This window comes from Maylandia zebra, linkage group LG23 (assembly GCF_041146795.1).
Source record: "Maylandia zebra isolate NMK-2024a linkage group LG23, Mzebra_GT3a, whole genome shotgun sequence".
Classification (NCBI taxonomy): Eukaryota; Metazoa; Chordata; class Actinopteri; order Cichliformes; family Cichlidae; genus Maylandia; species Maylandia zebra.
The window spans coordinates 19,617,018-19,635,015 of NC_135188.1; the positions used below are offsets into that span (position 1 = coordinate 19,617,018).

At 38.2% G+C, this 17,998-nt stretch overlaps 2 protein-coding genes across 2 annotated transcripts; both read left to right on the plus strand.

The window, feature by feature from the left end:
• The first annotated feature begins 6,779 nt into the window (after positions 1 to 6,779).
• Positions 6,780 to 10,430, plus strand: LOC143415209 (uncharacterized). The gene is made up of 4 exons (XM_076880775.1): positions 6,780 to 7,678; positions 8,545 to 8,643; positions 8,912 to 9,010; positions 10,328 to 10,430. The coding sequence occupies exons 1-3, from the start codon at positions 7,315 to 7,317 to the stop codon at positions 8,959 to 8,961; spliced, it is 513 nt and encodes a 170-aa protein (XP_076736890.1). The 5' UTR covers positions 6,780 to 7,314; the 3' UTR covers positions 8,962 to 9,010; positions 10,328 to 10,430.
• Positions 10,431 to 10,937: 507 nt separating this feature from the next.
• On the plus strand, positions 10,938 to 17,016 carry LOC101479490 (uncharacterized). Its single transcript, XM_024798810.2, has 4 exons — positions 10,938 to 11,335; positions 12,686 to 12,781; positions 14,453 to 14,559; positions 15,202 to 17,016. The coding sequence occupies exons 1-4, from the start codon at positions 10,972 to 10,974 to the stop codon at positions 15,238 to 15,240; spliced, it is 606 nt and encodes a 201-aa protein (XP_024654578.2). The 5' UTR covers positions 10,938 to 10,971; the 3' UTR covers positions 15,241 to 17,016.
• The last annotated feature ends 982 nt before the right edge of the window (positions 17,017 to 17,998 follow it).

Sequence of the window (17,998 nt, forward strand, 5' to 3'; positions counted from 1 at the left end):
GAACGTGATCCTATATTGTACGAACGTGATAATTATGTATATTGTAATAACGTGATATTATGTTGTTCAAACGTGAAAAGTATATTGTACAAACATGATAGTATATTGTACAAACAGGAAAAGTATCTTGTTAGAACAATAAACCTTTCACGTTATAACGTGATACACTTGTATTTTTCTTTTGCCTGGGTGGCAGCTCTACGCTTCCGTAGTGTGACACACTACTAAAAATATAAAAAGCAAAAAAAAAAAAAAACTGTACTTGTTTGAGACATAACATTTTAACAACGGTTAAAACAATGGTTAGCTTCAGCTCGCCTCTCCCCTACTCTGGCTCTAGCACCGTTGCTGCCAGAGCGATGGTGGCTGAGATGCAGCAGAGCGGAGGTGTAAGTGCCTGGCTTAAAACAGGACATATTAGCTGCATTTAACCTTCAGTTACTCTTTATATAGTTGGTAGGAGTCAGACCATGTTTCTTTTTAGCTGAAAAACATTACACCCACCCAGGTAACCTGCTGTGTTAAAAACTTGTTTTCTGACAATGTTTGCTACCCTACAATCCGTCCTGTTCTGTAGTAAATTCAGCAACATTTCATTGTCCTGTTGCTCCCATTGAAATTTATACAGCCTATTTAAAATCTAAAACGTAGCCTACTGTTGTTACCACTGCCCTGTTAGAAATGGATACTAACTAGCTAACTGACTGAATGCCAATTAACCTTATAACTCCTGTTGTGTGTGTGTGTGTGTGTGTGTGTGTGTTTGTGTACAGCGAGACAGCCATGTTTATAAGGGATATAAGGAAGTTTTTTCAAAAAAAGGAGCCACATTCAGGTAAAAGTGTAAAATCAAATGATCCGTGAATCAAGAATAATGTTGGATCAGTGTTTCAATATTTATATCTTTTATTAGATGTTTATGCGGTTTGGTTATTTGCCTTTTGGTTGAAAGTACACTGAGAGAGGACTATCATTAGTGATCTTAGTAGTATTTTTTTTCATATTAATGTAATTTTTCATCTAATTGAATACAATCTATTTGTGTATGATTGTCAGTCCAAAGAGGGAGAGAGGAAAGAGGGAACGTGAGGAGAAAGTACAAGGTCAGGAAGAACCAGGTAAGAAAACAGACAGGGAACAGTGACAGGCAGAACAGAAACTGTTAAACTGAAAAAGAGAAAAAACTGATTTCACACAATCTGGAAGTTGTGTTCTCCCTATATTAAAGCTGCTATACAGAATCTGCAAAACAAACTGGGTTGAAGCATTTTTGACCCTCTTTAACAACATTCCAACATAACATTATCATTGATTGGGGAGATTAAAATTAATGATATATTTTTATGTGGTTCAGCCACAACTCTACTAAAACCTCAGCCAGTAATAGGTCGGCCAACTTTTGGACCGTCCAGTTGTCTGTATGACTGCCACAGTACATACATCACATTTGCACACTATCAGAAAGAGCCAAACAGCCCTGGTGGAGTGAGGAGCTGTAAAGAGAAGCAGATGCTCTGTTTATATTCTACAAATGTTTTAAGCTTGTTTCAAAGATTCTGTACTGCAGCTTTAAATGTTTTCCAAAAGCACACATACACTTATCAGTGTTTCTCAAACTTTTTACAGTGTGTACCACCTGAGAAAAATGTCAAGCTCTCCTAAGTACCACTATGAAAGCATGAAAGTCATAAATCTTACAACACAAAATTATTATTATTAAATTAGCAAAATTATTATCTGCAGTAAAGATTTTTTCATACATTTTATATATTCTACTACAGGCAAAGTTGCCTCCATTTTTATAGTTTTTTTAAATTAATATTTTGTAAACATTTAAGGATGCAGGGACTGACAGAGACAGGGAAGAAGTCTCATCGTGACATGTAAAGTTTATCTTGCTTGGCTGGGCAGCTCTCTGGGTGCTCAGCACCCCCAAAGCTCTAATCCTAGAATCACCCCTGCTGGTAACAAAACAAATTTAAGACCAGTCCATTCAGTTAAATCACTTTCAGGCATTTATTGGACAGATGGTAAGATAATGTGTTCTGGCTCTTAATTTTGTTTAATTTTTACTGTGTGCAGAGAGAGGTGCACTCAGTGACATCTGTCTGTCAAATTTGCTTTGTTTTGTTTGTGTGCACAGTACTGAGAAAATAGTCACAGTACTGTGTTCCTGTAATTAACACAGATGAGTAAACCCCTTCATGTGCCTGCAAAACTCTCTCCGTCAGTTCAATTTATTAAAGAAGCCAAATGAGAGGCTAATGTGTACTTATTTTAAAAATGAGAGATCTTATTTATGTAATCACACACTGAAACATAAACCTGCCTCACCACTGCTGCTTTCAATAGATCACATTCCTGAAGAAACAGGAATATTGGACAAATTAGCAGCTATCTTTAAAAAATAGATAGGACCCGTTTTAGTCAGTAACCAGGTTTTGTAAGATAAAATTAAGCCATATCTTGGTCAGTTATTAAAGCATGTACTAAGAGGCTTTGAAGAGTGAAACGTAACTGTTGAAGAATCCACATTTAACTGTTTCTTTTGTCTTTGATTCAGTTGAGGATACTTCAATAAAAATTCTTTCTTTGTAATTTTGTTTGCTGACATTTTTTTTTACTGGCCTCTGATTGATGTAGACAGGTGTCATTACTGGTGAATTATTTTCTTTTACTAAATCTATGTTTATCTTTAGCCAGCAGTTTCAGAATTTATTTAATGTCAGCTGCTCTGGTCCCTGGAAGACAATGGACAATAGCTGATGTATTGTCTTGCTTTCCATTTTCTCAAAATTGAGTCGCCAATAACCAGAGTTTGTTTCTTCCTCGTAGATGTTTCACCAACTGGGAAAAAGCTCTTTGAAACGTGAACAGACTGGTAGTGTGCCAGCACAGAGGCTTCTATTTAGGACTACACTGCACCCATATCCTCATCCAGCCAGCCTGAGTTCCTGGATGCTCAGGACATTCTACTCTGAACTAATGTTAACTAAGGTACCTTTGCTTACAGAGACTAATGGATATTGACCACATACAGGACTTTCGAGGGTGGGGAACTAGGTCTCTAATTCACTTAGTCTTTCCTCCACAGCTACAAACAGCCCACATTTATTACAAGTATCTTAATTGTTAAAGGAGGCCTTGGCGTAAAATGCTTGTAAATTCAGTAGAAATCTAGTAATAGAAGTCATAAAGTCCATGCTTGTGGTAGTATTAATAGCAGTAGTAGCAGGATCGTGAGTAGTTCTAGGTAGTCCGAAGACGTGCAATTAGTGGGGTTAGGTTAATTGGTGCCATAGCCGTGAATGTAAATGCAAACGACTGTCTGTCTCTCTGGCTACGTCCACACTAATGCATTTTTGTTTGAAAACGCATCGTTTTCTCCTTGGCCTCCCGTCCACACTGAGACGGCGTTTTCGCTCAAGGAAAATGCAGCGTTTTGGAAACGCTTTACAAAACGCAATGATTTGAAAACGGTGTTTTCGCGTCACAGTATGGACCGTGAAAACGAAGACTTTCTAAAACAATGACGCATGTTAGTTATATGATGCAGTCACATGATCAATTAAACTAAGATAGCGGAGGGCATTATACAGCAGTTGTTTTGTTTGCTCTCAATTTTGACAGCCCTATTAAAGATTAATATCAGTCTGTACATGCTCCAGATAGCTTTTCTTCGATTTCTTTAACTCTCTCTCTCTTTCAACTCTGCGAAAATGACTGTAAACGCTAGTGTGGACGCGGAGCGTTTCAGACAAAAACGCCGTTATAAATTTATCCGGGCTAGTGTGGACATAGCCTCTGTGTTAGCCCTGCTTGCCCCATCCCTAAGCCTATGGTAGGATTTACGGCAGCACTATGTGACCGAACTGGATATAAAAATAATGATGTTTTTGCTTGTTTCCATTGTTTATGCCATGACTTGTTTCCTGAAAAAAAAAAGTGTATTATGTAAAACTAAAGTCAGCAAAGGGAAGTGATTTAATGTGGTCATCATGTACAGCTTACAAGGAAAACACGACTACTCAGAAAGAGCTGTTTTTTTCATTATTTGTCATGATCAATATGGAGCAACTGTTGTTCTCAATAATTAGAATAGTAGAAGTCCCATTAATAGAACAAATAGAGGGGTAGACTAATTATAGATGTAGTAAACTTTCTAAAAGTGCTGATTCTTGTTTGTGTTTGTGGAAAGACTTTTACTTTCTTGCAAGAATTCTATGGAATAACTGTAAAAAATAACACAGTAAAAGGTCAGTAATTTCATGTGGTAATCGTACACAATGTTCCACACATACTCCAAATGATGTCACTAAAATTTTGTTGTCATCATTTCCTGATCAAAGTACCTGGATTTAACTTGTCTCCTCAGGTCCTCTTTTAAAGGCCAATTCATATATAAAATGATCCCTTCAAGGCCCATCACTCTGGATCTGCTGGTGTTTACAGTGCAGCTGAACACAAAGTCATTAATATTCCAGATACTGATGATCATTACACATGTGTACAAATAAGTCGATTATGTACTACAGAAGGGGCAACATGGTGGGTAGCACCGAGCGGTTAGGTCCTGGGTTTGAATCCACCATCTGGCCGTGGCCTTTCTGTGTGGAGTTTGCATGTCCTCTGCAGGTCCTCCGGCTTCCTCCCATAGTCAAAAGATGTGCTTTGTGTGGTTTGATTAATTGGTTATGAATTGAATGGTTGTCTACCTCTCTGTGTTAGCCTGCGACAGACTGGCGACCTTTCCAGGGTGTACCCTGACTAGCAGACCTAGAAGTACAAGATAGAGTTGGGTCTGTAGTGTCAGTACTACCAAATGGTGTAGTACGTGTTTTGGCAGTGTTATAGTACTAGAAAATGTGCCACCTCATTGAAGTTATTATCTACTTTGATTTGTTTTACTTAATATGTGTATGAATGTGTTTCTGCAGTAACAGCTTGGAGACAAGAGGTGAAGCCACTTGATCAGCTGGGACATGATGAGCTGACGATCAGTTTTGGCTCTCATGTTTTCGTTACTTATCAAATCATATGTACTACTAGTACTACTTTTTTAGCATTAGAGTCAGTATTAGAGACAGTTTGTCCTCTTCTGAAAGTTATTTATGATGCTATCACAGCTTTTGATAGCTTTTGATGTACAACAATGTTGCTGTTGAAGTGTTGTTTTACTATTTTGGTACCATCATCAAAAATCAGTCAGTAAGAGCTGAAAATCTGTTGTATTAACTGAAACTGCAGATGTTAGGGCAGAGGCGTGAAAAGCTGGTATGGCTTTTTGTGCAACATTACAACAGCCAAACTGATTGTGTGAAACAGGAAGTGTAGAGCAATAATTTGTCAATCACATCAGAGCTGAGCTGCTTTCAGACGACTCCGTCTTGTTGTGGATGCTGAAGCTGATCATGGTTCTCCTGTGGATGATCCTGTTGGTGCTTCTGCTCTGTGCAGAGGCCGAGAACGTGATTCTAACTCTAACCTGCTCTTATGGCAGTTCAGGTAAACACTGGTACAGTCAGTTCAGATGATGCATCAGGTGCAATGTGTCACTTACAGTTTCTATGTACTGCTTCTTGATTTTGAAGCCAACGTTTAATTCTGAGAAACACAGAGTGATTGGATTGAATGAAGGACATTTTTTATGCTGTGCACATGTTCTGCCTCATCTCATATAAGCACCCAGCTTCTTTTACAAAAAAAAAGAAAGCTTCTAAGTTGCAATGTGTAAAAATAAAGCAGCAAATAAAGTACTTTATTTTCAGGTGGTAACAATGATCAGTAGGACCTCACTTAAATAATTTTACTGAAGCTTAAATGATGACAGAGCTGTAGGAATGAACTCTAATCTATAAAAGCACCATTATGCACTAACACACATGTGGAAGAAGACGTTCTTATCAACTCAGAGCCTCCAAGTCCAGCAGCAAACATGCTGAGATTGAACTTTCTTTCCTTTCATTGTTTTAGTGTTTCAGTATGTTGGAGCTCCCTGCTGCAGGTCCACCTGAGTCAGAGTGTCATGGAGACATTCATGATCTGATCAGCCTATGAATGACTGGCTGTTTAAACCAATCAGGAGAGTGCTGCGTCTGAAGGCTGAGGCCTTAAAACAGTTAACTTTCTTGCATTTGTATTAAGCTGTGTGGGTGATAATTGATTTTTAAGCAAAAGAGTTAAGTCCCTATTTTAAAATATATTTCAATCAGTGCTCCCACTTAGCTGATGGTTTTCAGTTGGAAAACCATCATTGTTGGCTGCAGCTGAGTGTGAGGTGACTGGCATGGTGATCGTGTCATGATTCTCAAGTGGAAACGTGCAGAGTACCCACTTCTAACTGGGTAAAAGATGTTGTTTCAAGTGAAGTTTTAGGGAAATCGGAGCAGAAACTTATCAGACAGACTGGTGCAGCATGTGAAGTGGGGGGGACTCCGCGCCACTCTGTGGTGCTGAAGAGAGAGCTGTGCTTACCATTGCAAAGAAAATGGGCCCTAGACCTGGAAGTTGCAGCTGGACTGGACATCTCTCTTAAGGGGAGCTAGCTTAACTACCACTCAGTAAATGTGTTGTTTCTCTCGTTTTGTGGTTGTGTCCTGTTGACAAATGCTGGGACAAAGCTGAGGAAGACAGCATTTTTTTATCATGTAGGATGAGTTTGTTATTGGTTTACGGCTGTTGGTTTACCTGCTCAGGTTCAGGTTGCGTGTGCGTGTCCATAGTTCAGCTGACACAGTGTCCTTCACCCTGCCAGGCTAAGTAAACAGTCTTCCAGCCAACCCAGGTGGCCTTGCATGGAATGGGAAGGAACAGACTAAACACAGTCGTTATCAGAGTGTTTTGTTCAGCTCTGGCCTTGCAGCTGGCGCCAGAGGGGTATCCGCATAAGTGATGGTATTTTTTACTTTAGTGCGAACAGCTCATATGAATTTCGAAGCAGTTCTGCAGTCCAACACTGGTCTCTCAATCTCCCGTTGGAGAGCCGTGAGCTTGCGTTCTGTGATGTTGTCATTTCTTGTGCTCAAGCAGCCAATTTCTGAGAACTCACGGCAGTGTGCCTCCCCGAGATGTCATCCGATGAAGTATGAAGCTGTTAGAACCCACATTAACCCACATGCCACACTACTGCCTGGAAGTGGTAAAGTTTTAGTTCCTGTGCGACATTAAGGGGATTTGTTTTCGGTTTTGGTTTTGTTTGGTTTTTTCAGACGTCACACTGACTGAAGTCACCATGTAAAGTAGGAAGTGTAGAGCACTTCTGTGTCAGAGTCCATCAGAGCTGAGCTGCTTTCAGATGACTCCGTCTTGTTGTGGATGCTGAAGCTGATCATGGTTCTACTGTGGATGATCCTGTTGGTGCTTCTGCTCTGTGCAGAGGCCGAGAACGTGACCGAGGTCAGAGGAGAGCTGGGGACCAATGTCACTCTAACCTGCTCCAATCAGACATCAGACCCACACTGGTACATGGAGATCCACAGTCAGTTCAGAGCAGGTATCGGCCGCAGTTTTTCCTCAGCAGGCTCTACCTACTGCTCTCCTGGTTTTGAAACCAAGTTCTCAATCACAGGAAACAAACTGATAATTAAAAACTTGACAGCAGAGGACTGCAGGCTTTACTTCTGTGGCATCAAGAGAGATGGCAGTATTCATTTTGTGGAATCTTTCCACCTCGTCTCAAGTAAGTAGCCAAGTTTTTTTTTTTTTTTTGGGTTTTTTTTTTTTGCTTATTGCTGTAAAACATATGAACATATGACTAACAAATGATTAGTTAGTTCTCAGGCTTTATGACGTATTTGCAGAAAAGCAGGTTTTGAGCAGGCTAACAGGATTTCTCTTTTCTGTTTTGCATGTTTTAACTTGTTATCTATTACCACGTTCTTTACTTTTTGCATTCACTTTGTTCTCATGTCTGACCTTCATAGTCATTAGTATTAGTAAGTGTGAGAATGAATGCAAACGGAATGAGATCATGTGTTATTTTTTTCACATCCAAACTTCCCACCATTTGTTTTGACTCAAACTCTCCTCTGTGAAGGTCCAGCGTGGTGGGTTTTAACATGTCCTGAGATACTGTAAAAGAAAACTTTGGCAGTGAGAACCTAACAAGTAATAACTCAACTTGTGAGCTTGATATATTTTTCTTTTTCCTTTTTTGGAACTTACACTGGGTACAAAAAAGTTCCTTGCAGCTTCAAGGTTGGATTTCATAAGGCAAACTGCTGCACCTATTCTGATTTCCTTGATTTCTTGAGTGAAAGCGATCCTTTCTTTGGATAAAAAGAATAAAAAGAAATTAATAATTAACACAAAAACCCCAGCAGAGCAATAAGATGGTGTATTGATACAGGTAACTAGATGGGTTTTTTGTTGTTGTTGTTTAAAGAAATAAGAGTTTTTTCTATCATGGCTGTATACTACCTTATATATCTGATATATGAAAAGTATGTTTTTCAATGAAAATTTATAGATGGTGGGCGTGTTTCAAGTTGCTGATTTGTAACTATAACATGTTCTCAGTTGATCTTTTTGCCTCTTTGTTTCCAGATGTCATTGTTCCTCCCAACGACCCACAGAACGACTGCTATAAGAGTCACCTCATCATCATCTGTGTCTCAGTGGCTGCCTTTGTCATTCTAATAATCAGTGAGTGTGTCACAGTAGATAAATTTAGCACATTTTCTAACTTCAGATCACAGTATCTAATGTTTGAATAGATGTTTCTGGCAGCACATATTAGAAGTGTTGGTCAAACTTCAGTCCGTATTTCTTTTAATCATTTTGCACTGTGACCAATCAAGTGAGGAAGCAGCTTTATACTGTCAGCGACTGCACAGAAATCTGTGTATTATAAGAATATATCTAGATCTGTACATCTGGATAAACAAGAAGTGACTCACAGCTCTGTTGGCAGGTTTTGTCGTCATATTGCTGTGCTTGAAGAGGAGAAAATGCTACGACTGATGCTTCAGGTCACATCTGTAATGCTACAGAGCTACTGCGGGCTGTGCAGGTAAGTAAAAACTGTGACTGCTAACAAAACTGATGCTGTGTGTGCTGCATAAACCATGACTACTGACAGTACTGGTACTAGGATCACTCTCTATAATGTTTAAAAAATGTTTGGCTGCTATGATGAACGTTAACAGGCATTAAGTCGTAATGACAAAATGGAAATATGCATGTGATGTCTTCTGAAATTAATAGAATCTAAAACAGCTTTGTTCATTTAAGATTCCTGGTCATTTATGTTTGCTGCTTCAGATCATCCAGGTGTGCGTTATCACAGTCATACAGTTTTCCCAAGACAGGACGTTCCAACAAATTCACCCCAGTCCACCATGCAATAGTATCCTCCTCTGTCACACTGATCTTCTCTGAGGTCTTCTTCTTTTCCTCTTTTACTGCCTGGCAGCTCCATATTTAACATAATTTGTCCAATATATCTATTACCCATCCTCTATGTGCGCCCAAAACATCTCAGCCTTGTCTCTATAACTTTTGATTTACCCCATTATTAATGTTTTCATGTGCATTTGGATGAGCTGCATCAGGGACAAACATAATCAAAGTAATGCGACATCACAGCCTCTCTAGCTTTAGCTCCAAACCGCTCAGCCTGAACTGTCCCTCTGATATACTCATTTCTCAGCCATCATCTCCCAACTGTACATCAGCAGGTCTCACTGTGGTTGGGTTAAAGTCATACAGAAATGGTTACTTCAAATTATTGCTCCTAAAGTTGCTTCTGTGAGCTATTAAATCATGAATTATATTTAGTTTTTCACAAAACTCCTTCCAGCTTCCAGTGGGCTCAGCAAACACTTTTCTGGTGGGTTTATGGCCTCAGGAGCTCCTTTCAGGTCTTACTGAATAAAACATGATGTTCATTTAGGAAGTCATGGTAACATTAGTGCAGAAAGAATGAAAAGCAGGGCATAACTTAGGGCAGGGCTGGTGCCTTACTCAATTGTGAGGTATGGTTTCTTCAGGAACACCAGTGTTTTGGCACGAAAAACATGATGATCAAGTCAAATGAATGAGATGAACCAGGGTCAAAATATTATCTTCAAAGCCAAAGTGAAGCAGCAAAAACCTCATTTTTCCTAATATAGACTTGAGTCTGGCTCTAAAAAAGACAGTTGCCCACAGACCCACATGTTAAAATGCTAAAAAGTTTTGATCTCTATAGCTATTTTACTCCTTCAGTGTTGCTGCTAACGCTGCAAAGACTATCACTGTAGCTATTAAAAGTTACAGTGATAGTAGTAATACTATCTAATAGTACTACTTGTACTACCCTGTACTGATTACTCATTTTCTGTTTCAGGGTAGGCGACCCTCTTTCAGCAAGACATCACGGGATTTGATTCATTCATTTCATTTTTTCATGTGTAGTATCAGTACACAGTATATTTCATGATTTGTTGTAACAGTATTAAAAAGTAATTTGTCTGCTTCCACTTTGTTTCACTGTTTAATAAAAATTACATTTATTACAATGTAATATTTGTTCTTTTAATCCATATTTCTAATCTATTTCTTGACCGTGGGAACATTTAAGAAGATCAGAAGACACCGTACAATTTAAAATGAGCCTTTTATGTCATGTAGCAGCCAGTCCAAAAAACAAAACAAAAAAGCTGTTACTTTAAACATGTCACTGTCATCTCTGGTACAATGATTTTGCTGTTAAAGTTGCTGTTGTTCTCATTACTAGCGTCACTACTGCAGTATTGTCATTAAATCATTGAGCTGCAGAAAACAGTTGAATATCTCTAATACTAAACCAAGCTACTGCGTTTAAGCAAGGGTCAATGTAATTCTACTTCCTGAGCGCTTGTTCGTTTTTGTGGTTTTTAAAAAAATCTGATGTCATATCAAGTGACCATCTGAAAAAGGAAGTGTAGAGCACTTCCCTCTTAGAATCACATCAGAGCTGAGCTGCTTTCAGACGACTCCGTCTTGTTGTGGATGCTGAAGCTGATCATGGTTCTCCTGTGGATGATCCTGTTGGTGCTTCTGCTCTGTGCAGAGGCCGAGAACGTGACCGAGGTCAGAGGAGAGCTGGGGACCGATGTCACTCTAACCTGCTCCAATCAGACATCAGACAGATACTGGTACATGGAGATCCACAGTCAGTTCAGAGCATGTATTGGCCGCAGTTTTTCTTCAGCAGGCTCTACCTACTGCTCTCCTGGTTTTGAATCCAAATTCTCAATCCTGGGAAACAAACTTGTGATTAAAAACTATACAGCAGAGGACTGCAGGCTTTACTTCTGTGGCATCAAGAGAGGTGGCAGCATTCATTTTGTGGAGACTTTCCACCTTTTGTTAGGTAAGTACCCAACTTTCAATTTACTTTATTGCTGCAAAACAAATTAGTTGGTGTTCAGATCGCATGATGTATTTGTAGAAATGCACATTTTGAGCTGTCTAACAGGAGTTTTGACTGTTTCAACATGTTTAGGAAAGCTGTGACCACATTCTTGCAGTAATGTGGGATGTATGTGAATATTTGTTCTTAACCTCTAACAATACCATTGGGCTATGGTGACAGTCTTTTAAGCCCATGTGCATGTGAGCATGGATAGACTCGTGGTATATGGCAATAAACACACATGTAAAATGGAAAATATGGCAAATGTGTTTGTTAACAATAAAATAAAATTGAGGGGCAAAAAGAGTTTTGTCTTCTTCATCAATACAGCAGTTATGCAACAGGAAAAAAACTGATAATACTCAATAAGTAAAGCATTGTTTTACAATTATGGTGGCGATGAGGCTGAACAAGTGGTCTGTTTGTGGAAACGTCTACTTTTCATAAATCATCTTAATCTGGTCAACAGACATAAAACTTGTCTATAATCTACTGACTTGTGCTTTACTGATTACTTTGAGGTCACCATTGGATCTAGCTGGAGGTGAGGGTTTCAGTAGTATTGTAGTCATATGGTTCCTGATTCAGAATAATTTGACTTTGATGACCATTCTGTTGAAAATTATGAAATCAATACGTTGAGAAATGAGCTCAAGTGCTACATTGTCCCCGCCCCCACAACCAATAGACAGCAGAAACTAAAAATTGGCCCTTCTTTCAAATGCCTCCACTAAAAAAGCATCAGAAGAGCTATTCTGCCGAATACTGCTGTCGTCACAGATGGTGTGAAAGTGTGCTTGACCATTGGTGTCTTGGCTCCATGGTAATACTAAACACAAATAAAAAAAATAAAAAAAAACAGTCCTCTTTAGTCAAATTAGGATGAGTGGCGAGGAACTCGTGTCCCATTTGCTTTGTGTTTGTACTTCATGTGTGAGCATTAGATCAGGGCACCAACACCAGAAGACATCTCGTGCATATCTAAATAAGAACGAGTTGTATACTTACAGTTGGTAGGTAGCTGACGTTCTTGTTCGTGTGTCAATTAAATATTTTCCTTTTCTCTACATTTAAGTTGCCTCAGAAATCAAAGTTAATTTAACTTGTTAGTACCTTAGTTTGGATCACTGGTTGTGATTGGAGATGTGAATCTTCTGCACTGTTTTCAGAATAATTTGTCAACAAAATGCCCCGATTGGAAACTTTAATTATCATAACTGTAACGGTTCTAAAGAAATAAAACAATACTTTTTTTTTCTTTTTTTCCATTGATTATCTCTCCTTTGTTCCTCTTTCATCTTTCTCCAGATGCCTCCAACAGCAACCTGCTGAAGGACTGCATCATGACTCAGTTCATCCTCATGATATCCGTCTCAGTTGCCGCTGTCATCATCCTGATAATGGGTGAGTGTGAGTGGAGATAAGTTTAGGAGATTCTGGTCTGAACTGTAAATACCGACATCCACTACTGGACGAGCCACACTATTCACCGATGAACACGACCCAAATTTATCTATCACAGCGTTCACTGGAGCTTTAAAAGCTGGTAATTTAAAAAAATAATAAAATAAAATGAAAAATGACTCACTGACATCTGTACTAAAGGAACAGTTAGGACACGAATACATGAGCTCAGCTACATGCTCTGTCCTCATATTGTGACCTCTGGTTTGGTAATATTTGCACAGACTTTTTGAGAAGAGCATACTAATAGTGTTAGTCACATTTAACCTGAGGCTTGTCGCCCATGATTAATTAATTTCAGTGCTCTGATGTGTTTTATGTATTTTTAAACATGATTCTATCTTTTCAAACACACTAAAGTTTGATATTTTAAGTATTTTCTGATTAACTTTGATCAAAAAGTTCTTTTAATATCAGGAAAAAGAGCCTCTACAAGAACACCCACATCCTTCATTGACTGAATCACAATCATAACACAATTTCTGATCTTTCATTAATGTCTGTTGTTAATCGACTGATCTGTTGCCCAGCAACCATTAGTAAATAGTAGAAATAACTGCTAGATAGTTTTTGTACACTATTTTCCTTATTTAGTTCTTTAACATAATATAATATAATATTTTTTTTTTCTTTCGAATATATCTCTAATTTAGGTTTTCTTGCTGAACCCTAATCGTCTGTGAATTTCCCCAGAATCAGAATCAGAATGGGTTTATTGCCAGATGTTGAGGTTTACAACATTAGGAATTTGCTGCGGTGCTTCAGTGCAAACAATAAGAATTAAAGTGCTATGTAGAAAGAAAGATATCTGCATGAGATATACATGTGATATATACATGAGAATAAGAATTATGAGTGCTACGTAGAAAGATATATACATGAGTGCAGGTGGTGATCAGTGCCAGACATGAAATGATGCAATGACACAGCGTAGGGATTAGTAAGTGTGGGATTAGTAAGTTTATGTCTAGGAAAATGATGATGAGTCCATCATTTATAATTTGTGCCAATCCAAATCACTTAAAAAAGTATGTCAACAACATTCACCTTAGTGAACAATGCTGATCAAACGGAGTTCTTGTAGTTTGTATTTTTGACGTGGGTTTTATTTTTTATTTTGAGTTTTTGATTTCAAGTCAGTAAAGCTTCAGTTTGTTTGTTTTCTCTCATTTCAGATTAGCTTTTCTAAGTTTCAGTTTTACTTTTAGTTCCCTTAAATATTGTGATATAGAGGACATTTATCATGGGATTTTCAGAACTTCAGAATAAACATTACAACCCAACCTCTCTCTGAAAAGCCAGTTAGTCATGTAGACACCCTGAGTCTCAGTGAAAAGATGAGACAAACCTCTTCAGAGAGGAAGTGTGGACAAAGATGTTCAAATTGACAAATAACCTGTATATTTTTGTTTTATTTTAGTGTTTCAGTAATTTTCTTTTGCTTGAATATCTTATTTGATTTATTTTGTTGTTGTTTTTTTATTTTACTTGACTAAATCATTTTGAGAATAGCAGCAGTATTCAGACCGGATCATATTCTTACATTCATTATGAGACATTCTGTCCTGACTGTGAGTTTGAAGGTGGAGTGACTCAATGATCTGTTGGCAGGTGGGGTTTTGGTACTGCTGTGTTCGAGGAAGAACAAAAGCAGCAAACAGGTGGAAGAGCCTTCAGCTCACATCTACGAGAACGCAGAAACACTGTGGGCTATTCAGGTAAACAAACCTTCCACTGTTACTGACAGAACTGATACTGTGAGTTTTAATTTGGCATTACAAATATTTTTCTAGCAACTCCACAATCCTATATATCTGTATATATATAACACAGAAGAGGATATCACATTACAATGCTGTGTCACAATATAAAATAGCATCATACTATAACAATCATAGTGTATGTGAATAGGTTTGTACGCTGTCTGCTTCCCATGGACAGTGTGTGGGTTTGCTACTCTAGTCAATTTAAACTGTATGAAGTCTTCATGGCCTTGAGTTTGCTCCATGTCCACACAGTTAGATGTAGCTGGCACCATTTAACCACACTTCAGACCGATTATGATCAGTTCAAAACACAGATACTAGTGCTGAAAATGTTCATTTTAGGCCTTCAACAAGGAACTTAACTAACCAGCCGTAGAGGTCAACGCATTATCTTTTTGAGCTGTGTAGCACTTTTCTACTCTGAGCACCCATAATGCATAGAATCTGCTGAGCCACAGTCACCCTAACATCTCTAAAAACTGTTTTATGTTTGCATCTGGTGATGACGCTGCTATTGGTACCTATGATATCAATACCACTGCTTAAAGTGCTAACACAATATTGCTTCTTCCCTATACTTATGTTGTGTTTCAGGGCAAGGTGATCCAGCCCTACCGAGCAAGACATCACTGAACGAGTTCTTTCAGACGCTACAAGACTTCATTTGTTGTATTTCATTGAAAAACATACAAACGTTTGCGCACGTTTCTTCTCTGCAGCAAATACATTAATTTTTTGTTAGTGCTGTCAGCGTTAATCTTGTTAAAATTATGTTAACGCCATAACCGCGTTAACACGACAAATCTGCATTAGCGAGTTAATGCGGATCGCCCCATGCTTGGGGCTGCGCAGTGTCAACGCATAGATTTGCCACGTCAATGCGGTTATGGCGCTAACGTCATTTTAACGAGATTAACGCTGACAGCACTACATTTTGTGTATTATCAGGCTTGTTGGAAGACATCTGTCCACTTCAGATGTAAAACTTTCAAATCATATGGAAAGTTGTGTATCTTAAGCTGTCAAACGCTGTCAAGCTGGAATCTGAAAGCAGACAATGGTTCAAACTTTAAGGGTTCATTTTGCAGTATTAGTATAAGGTGGAGGCAATAACAGTATTTATGATAGTAACAGAAATTTTACATAGGTAGTAGTTTTTGTTAAAGTTCTTGAAAATGGAATAGTAACCTATTAATAGATGTAGTGAAGTCTACGTTTGTGGTAGAATAACAGTAAGGATTATGGGTAGTTTTTGCAGGACCTGTACATTTTATAGCTTTACTGTCAGACAGGATGGGGTTAGTGGGTAAAACATTTCCTGGCTTCTTCTTTTCTGCAAAGATTCTGGCAACGCCTGAAGAAAAAATAGAAAAGAGGAAATAATTGGATGTGCTAATTTTACAAACGTTTCCAGGAAATATGGCTACTCCGCATGATTTCACCATTAAAATCCTAGTGTCATCACTTCTTCTGCACACAACAACGTCTTTGTGTTACACCAGCTGATTGTATTGGCAGGTTCGTCAGACCCACTGAGATATCTGACGTACTACATCTTTTGGTGTGCAGCTGATCACTTATGTAACAGATGGTCACTACAGTCATGTGTAAAAAGTAGACTTTTGCCTTGAATAAGAGTTTATAACTCTGTCAGGCTGGAGATGGAGGGCAGACCTTTTTTCTTATTTGACTGTTTCAGACGTTTTACTAGCAGCAACAGTAACTACTGTACTGTTTGTACTTCTGCTTTTAGTTTTCTCTTATTGTTAGCAACATAGATGGTAGTAGGATTTTTAATGATTAACTTATTAATAGATATAGTAAAGGCTGCCCTAGAAGTAGTAGCCCCTTGGTTAACGGTAGTTGTACAGGACCTGTAAAACCATGCAGATAGTACAAGATGGAGTTTGTCTTTGACTCATTTGTCTGTTTCCACTTGTTTGTTTCACTGTGTAATTTTTTACTTTTTACTTTTTACTTAATTTTAATTTATATTTAACTGACTTTTTTAAATTTTCAAGTCACTTTCTTTTCAGTATCAGCTATGAGCTGTTGTTAAGGGAAGATTTACAATGTTCAGAAAATACATTACGATCCGAGCAGAACTTCATTTTTTTCATTTTATTTCAATTTGTATTTTAAGTTCAGTTTAATGTCATTCCTCTGTGATTTACCATCTCAACACTTACATTTCCTCTCACTAATAACATGTGTGATACATATATATGATGCAGAGTAGTTTGCAAAGAAATCCTTAATAATGGAGAGCTCCTGTAATGTCTAATTTATTAAAACAGGTTCAGACTGCACCAGCGTCTCTGAGAAATTAACTGACTGAATGAATGCACAAAGTTTAACCAGTTTTGCTGTAAATATTACCAGTTAGTCATGCAACCCTTTTAATTACATTTTTTAATTGTATACATCAAGATTAATGCTTGAACTACTGAGTTTTGTTTTGTTTTTGTTTTTTGAGATACATGATGACAGGAAATCCAAATTACAAGCACCTGATTTCACAGAGCGTGACGCACTGCCTGAAATTAAACAGCATAGAAAGTATTTAAAGTGAGCTCAGGCTTAAACATCTGCAGCAGTAATATTAATCATATTAATATTTTAATAATCCATGAAATCCATTTGATAATAATTCACAATATACAGCTACAGTTACATGTGTAGTGGGGCTTTCATAGGATTTTTTTTTGTTACTTTTTCTTAAAATAATCCTCTACCTTTTGACTGTCATGGATTTGCAGTGTAGCAGGCAGGATGTAGGACTGATAAAAAAAGGGTGAACTGAAAGAGGCAGCTTTATGTTGGCTGTAAATGACTCTTCACACATACAGGAAAGAAAACCAAAAGCAAGGAACTAGAAATATGAACTTAAATCAAAACACAATTAAACTTGGACACTAAGGAACTAAACTGGGAAACAGAGAGCTAGAAAACTACGAGGAGCACGGAGGAAAAAACACACAGCAAAGAGAATGCCCACAAAGGTTACAGACATGACAACAAGCAGGGGAAGACTGAGGACTAACATACACAGGCCGGCTAACGAGAGGATGGGGAACAGGAAGCACACATGTGGGACTAATTGATGTGATGAGACAGGGGAAAAGCAAAACTCAAAAACACTGAACACTGGAGTAGCAAAGTAACACAGGAAGCATGACAGATAGACGTGGACGTGATACTGAGACATAGAAACATGACAGACAGTGGGAACAGTGGGGACATGAAGCACAGAGACAAAAGTAACAATACCCAGGACACAGGAAAGACATAGAGACAAAACTAAGCCTGGGCATAAAACACTGAGAACAGAAACTTAGAAACCAGGAACTGTATAATACAAAACTTAAAAAGTATAACTAAACCCAAAAAA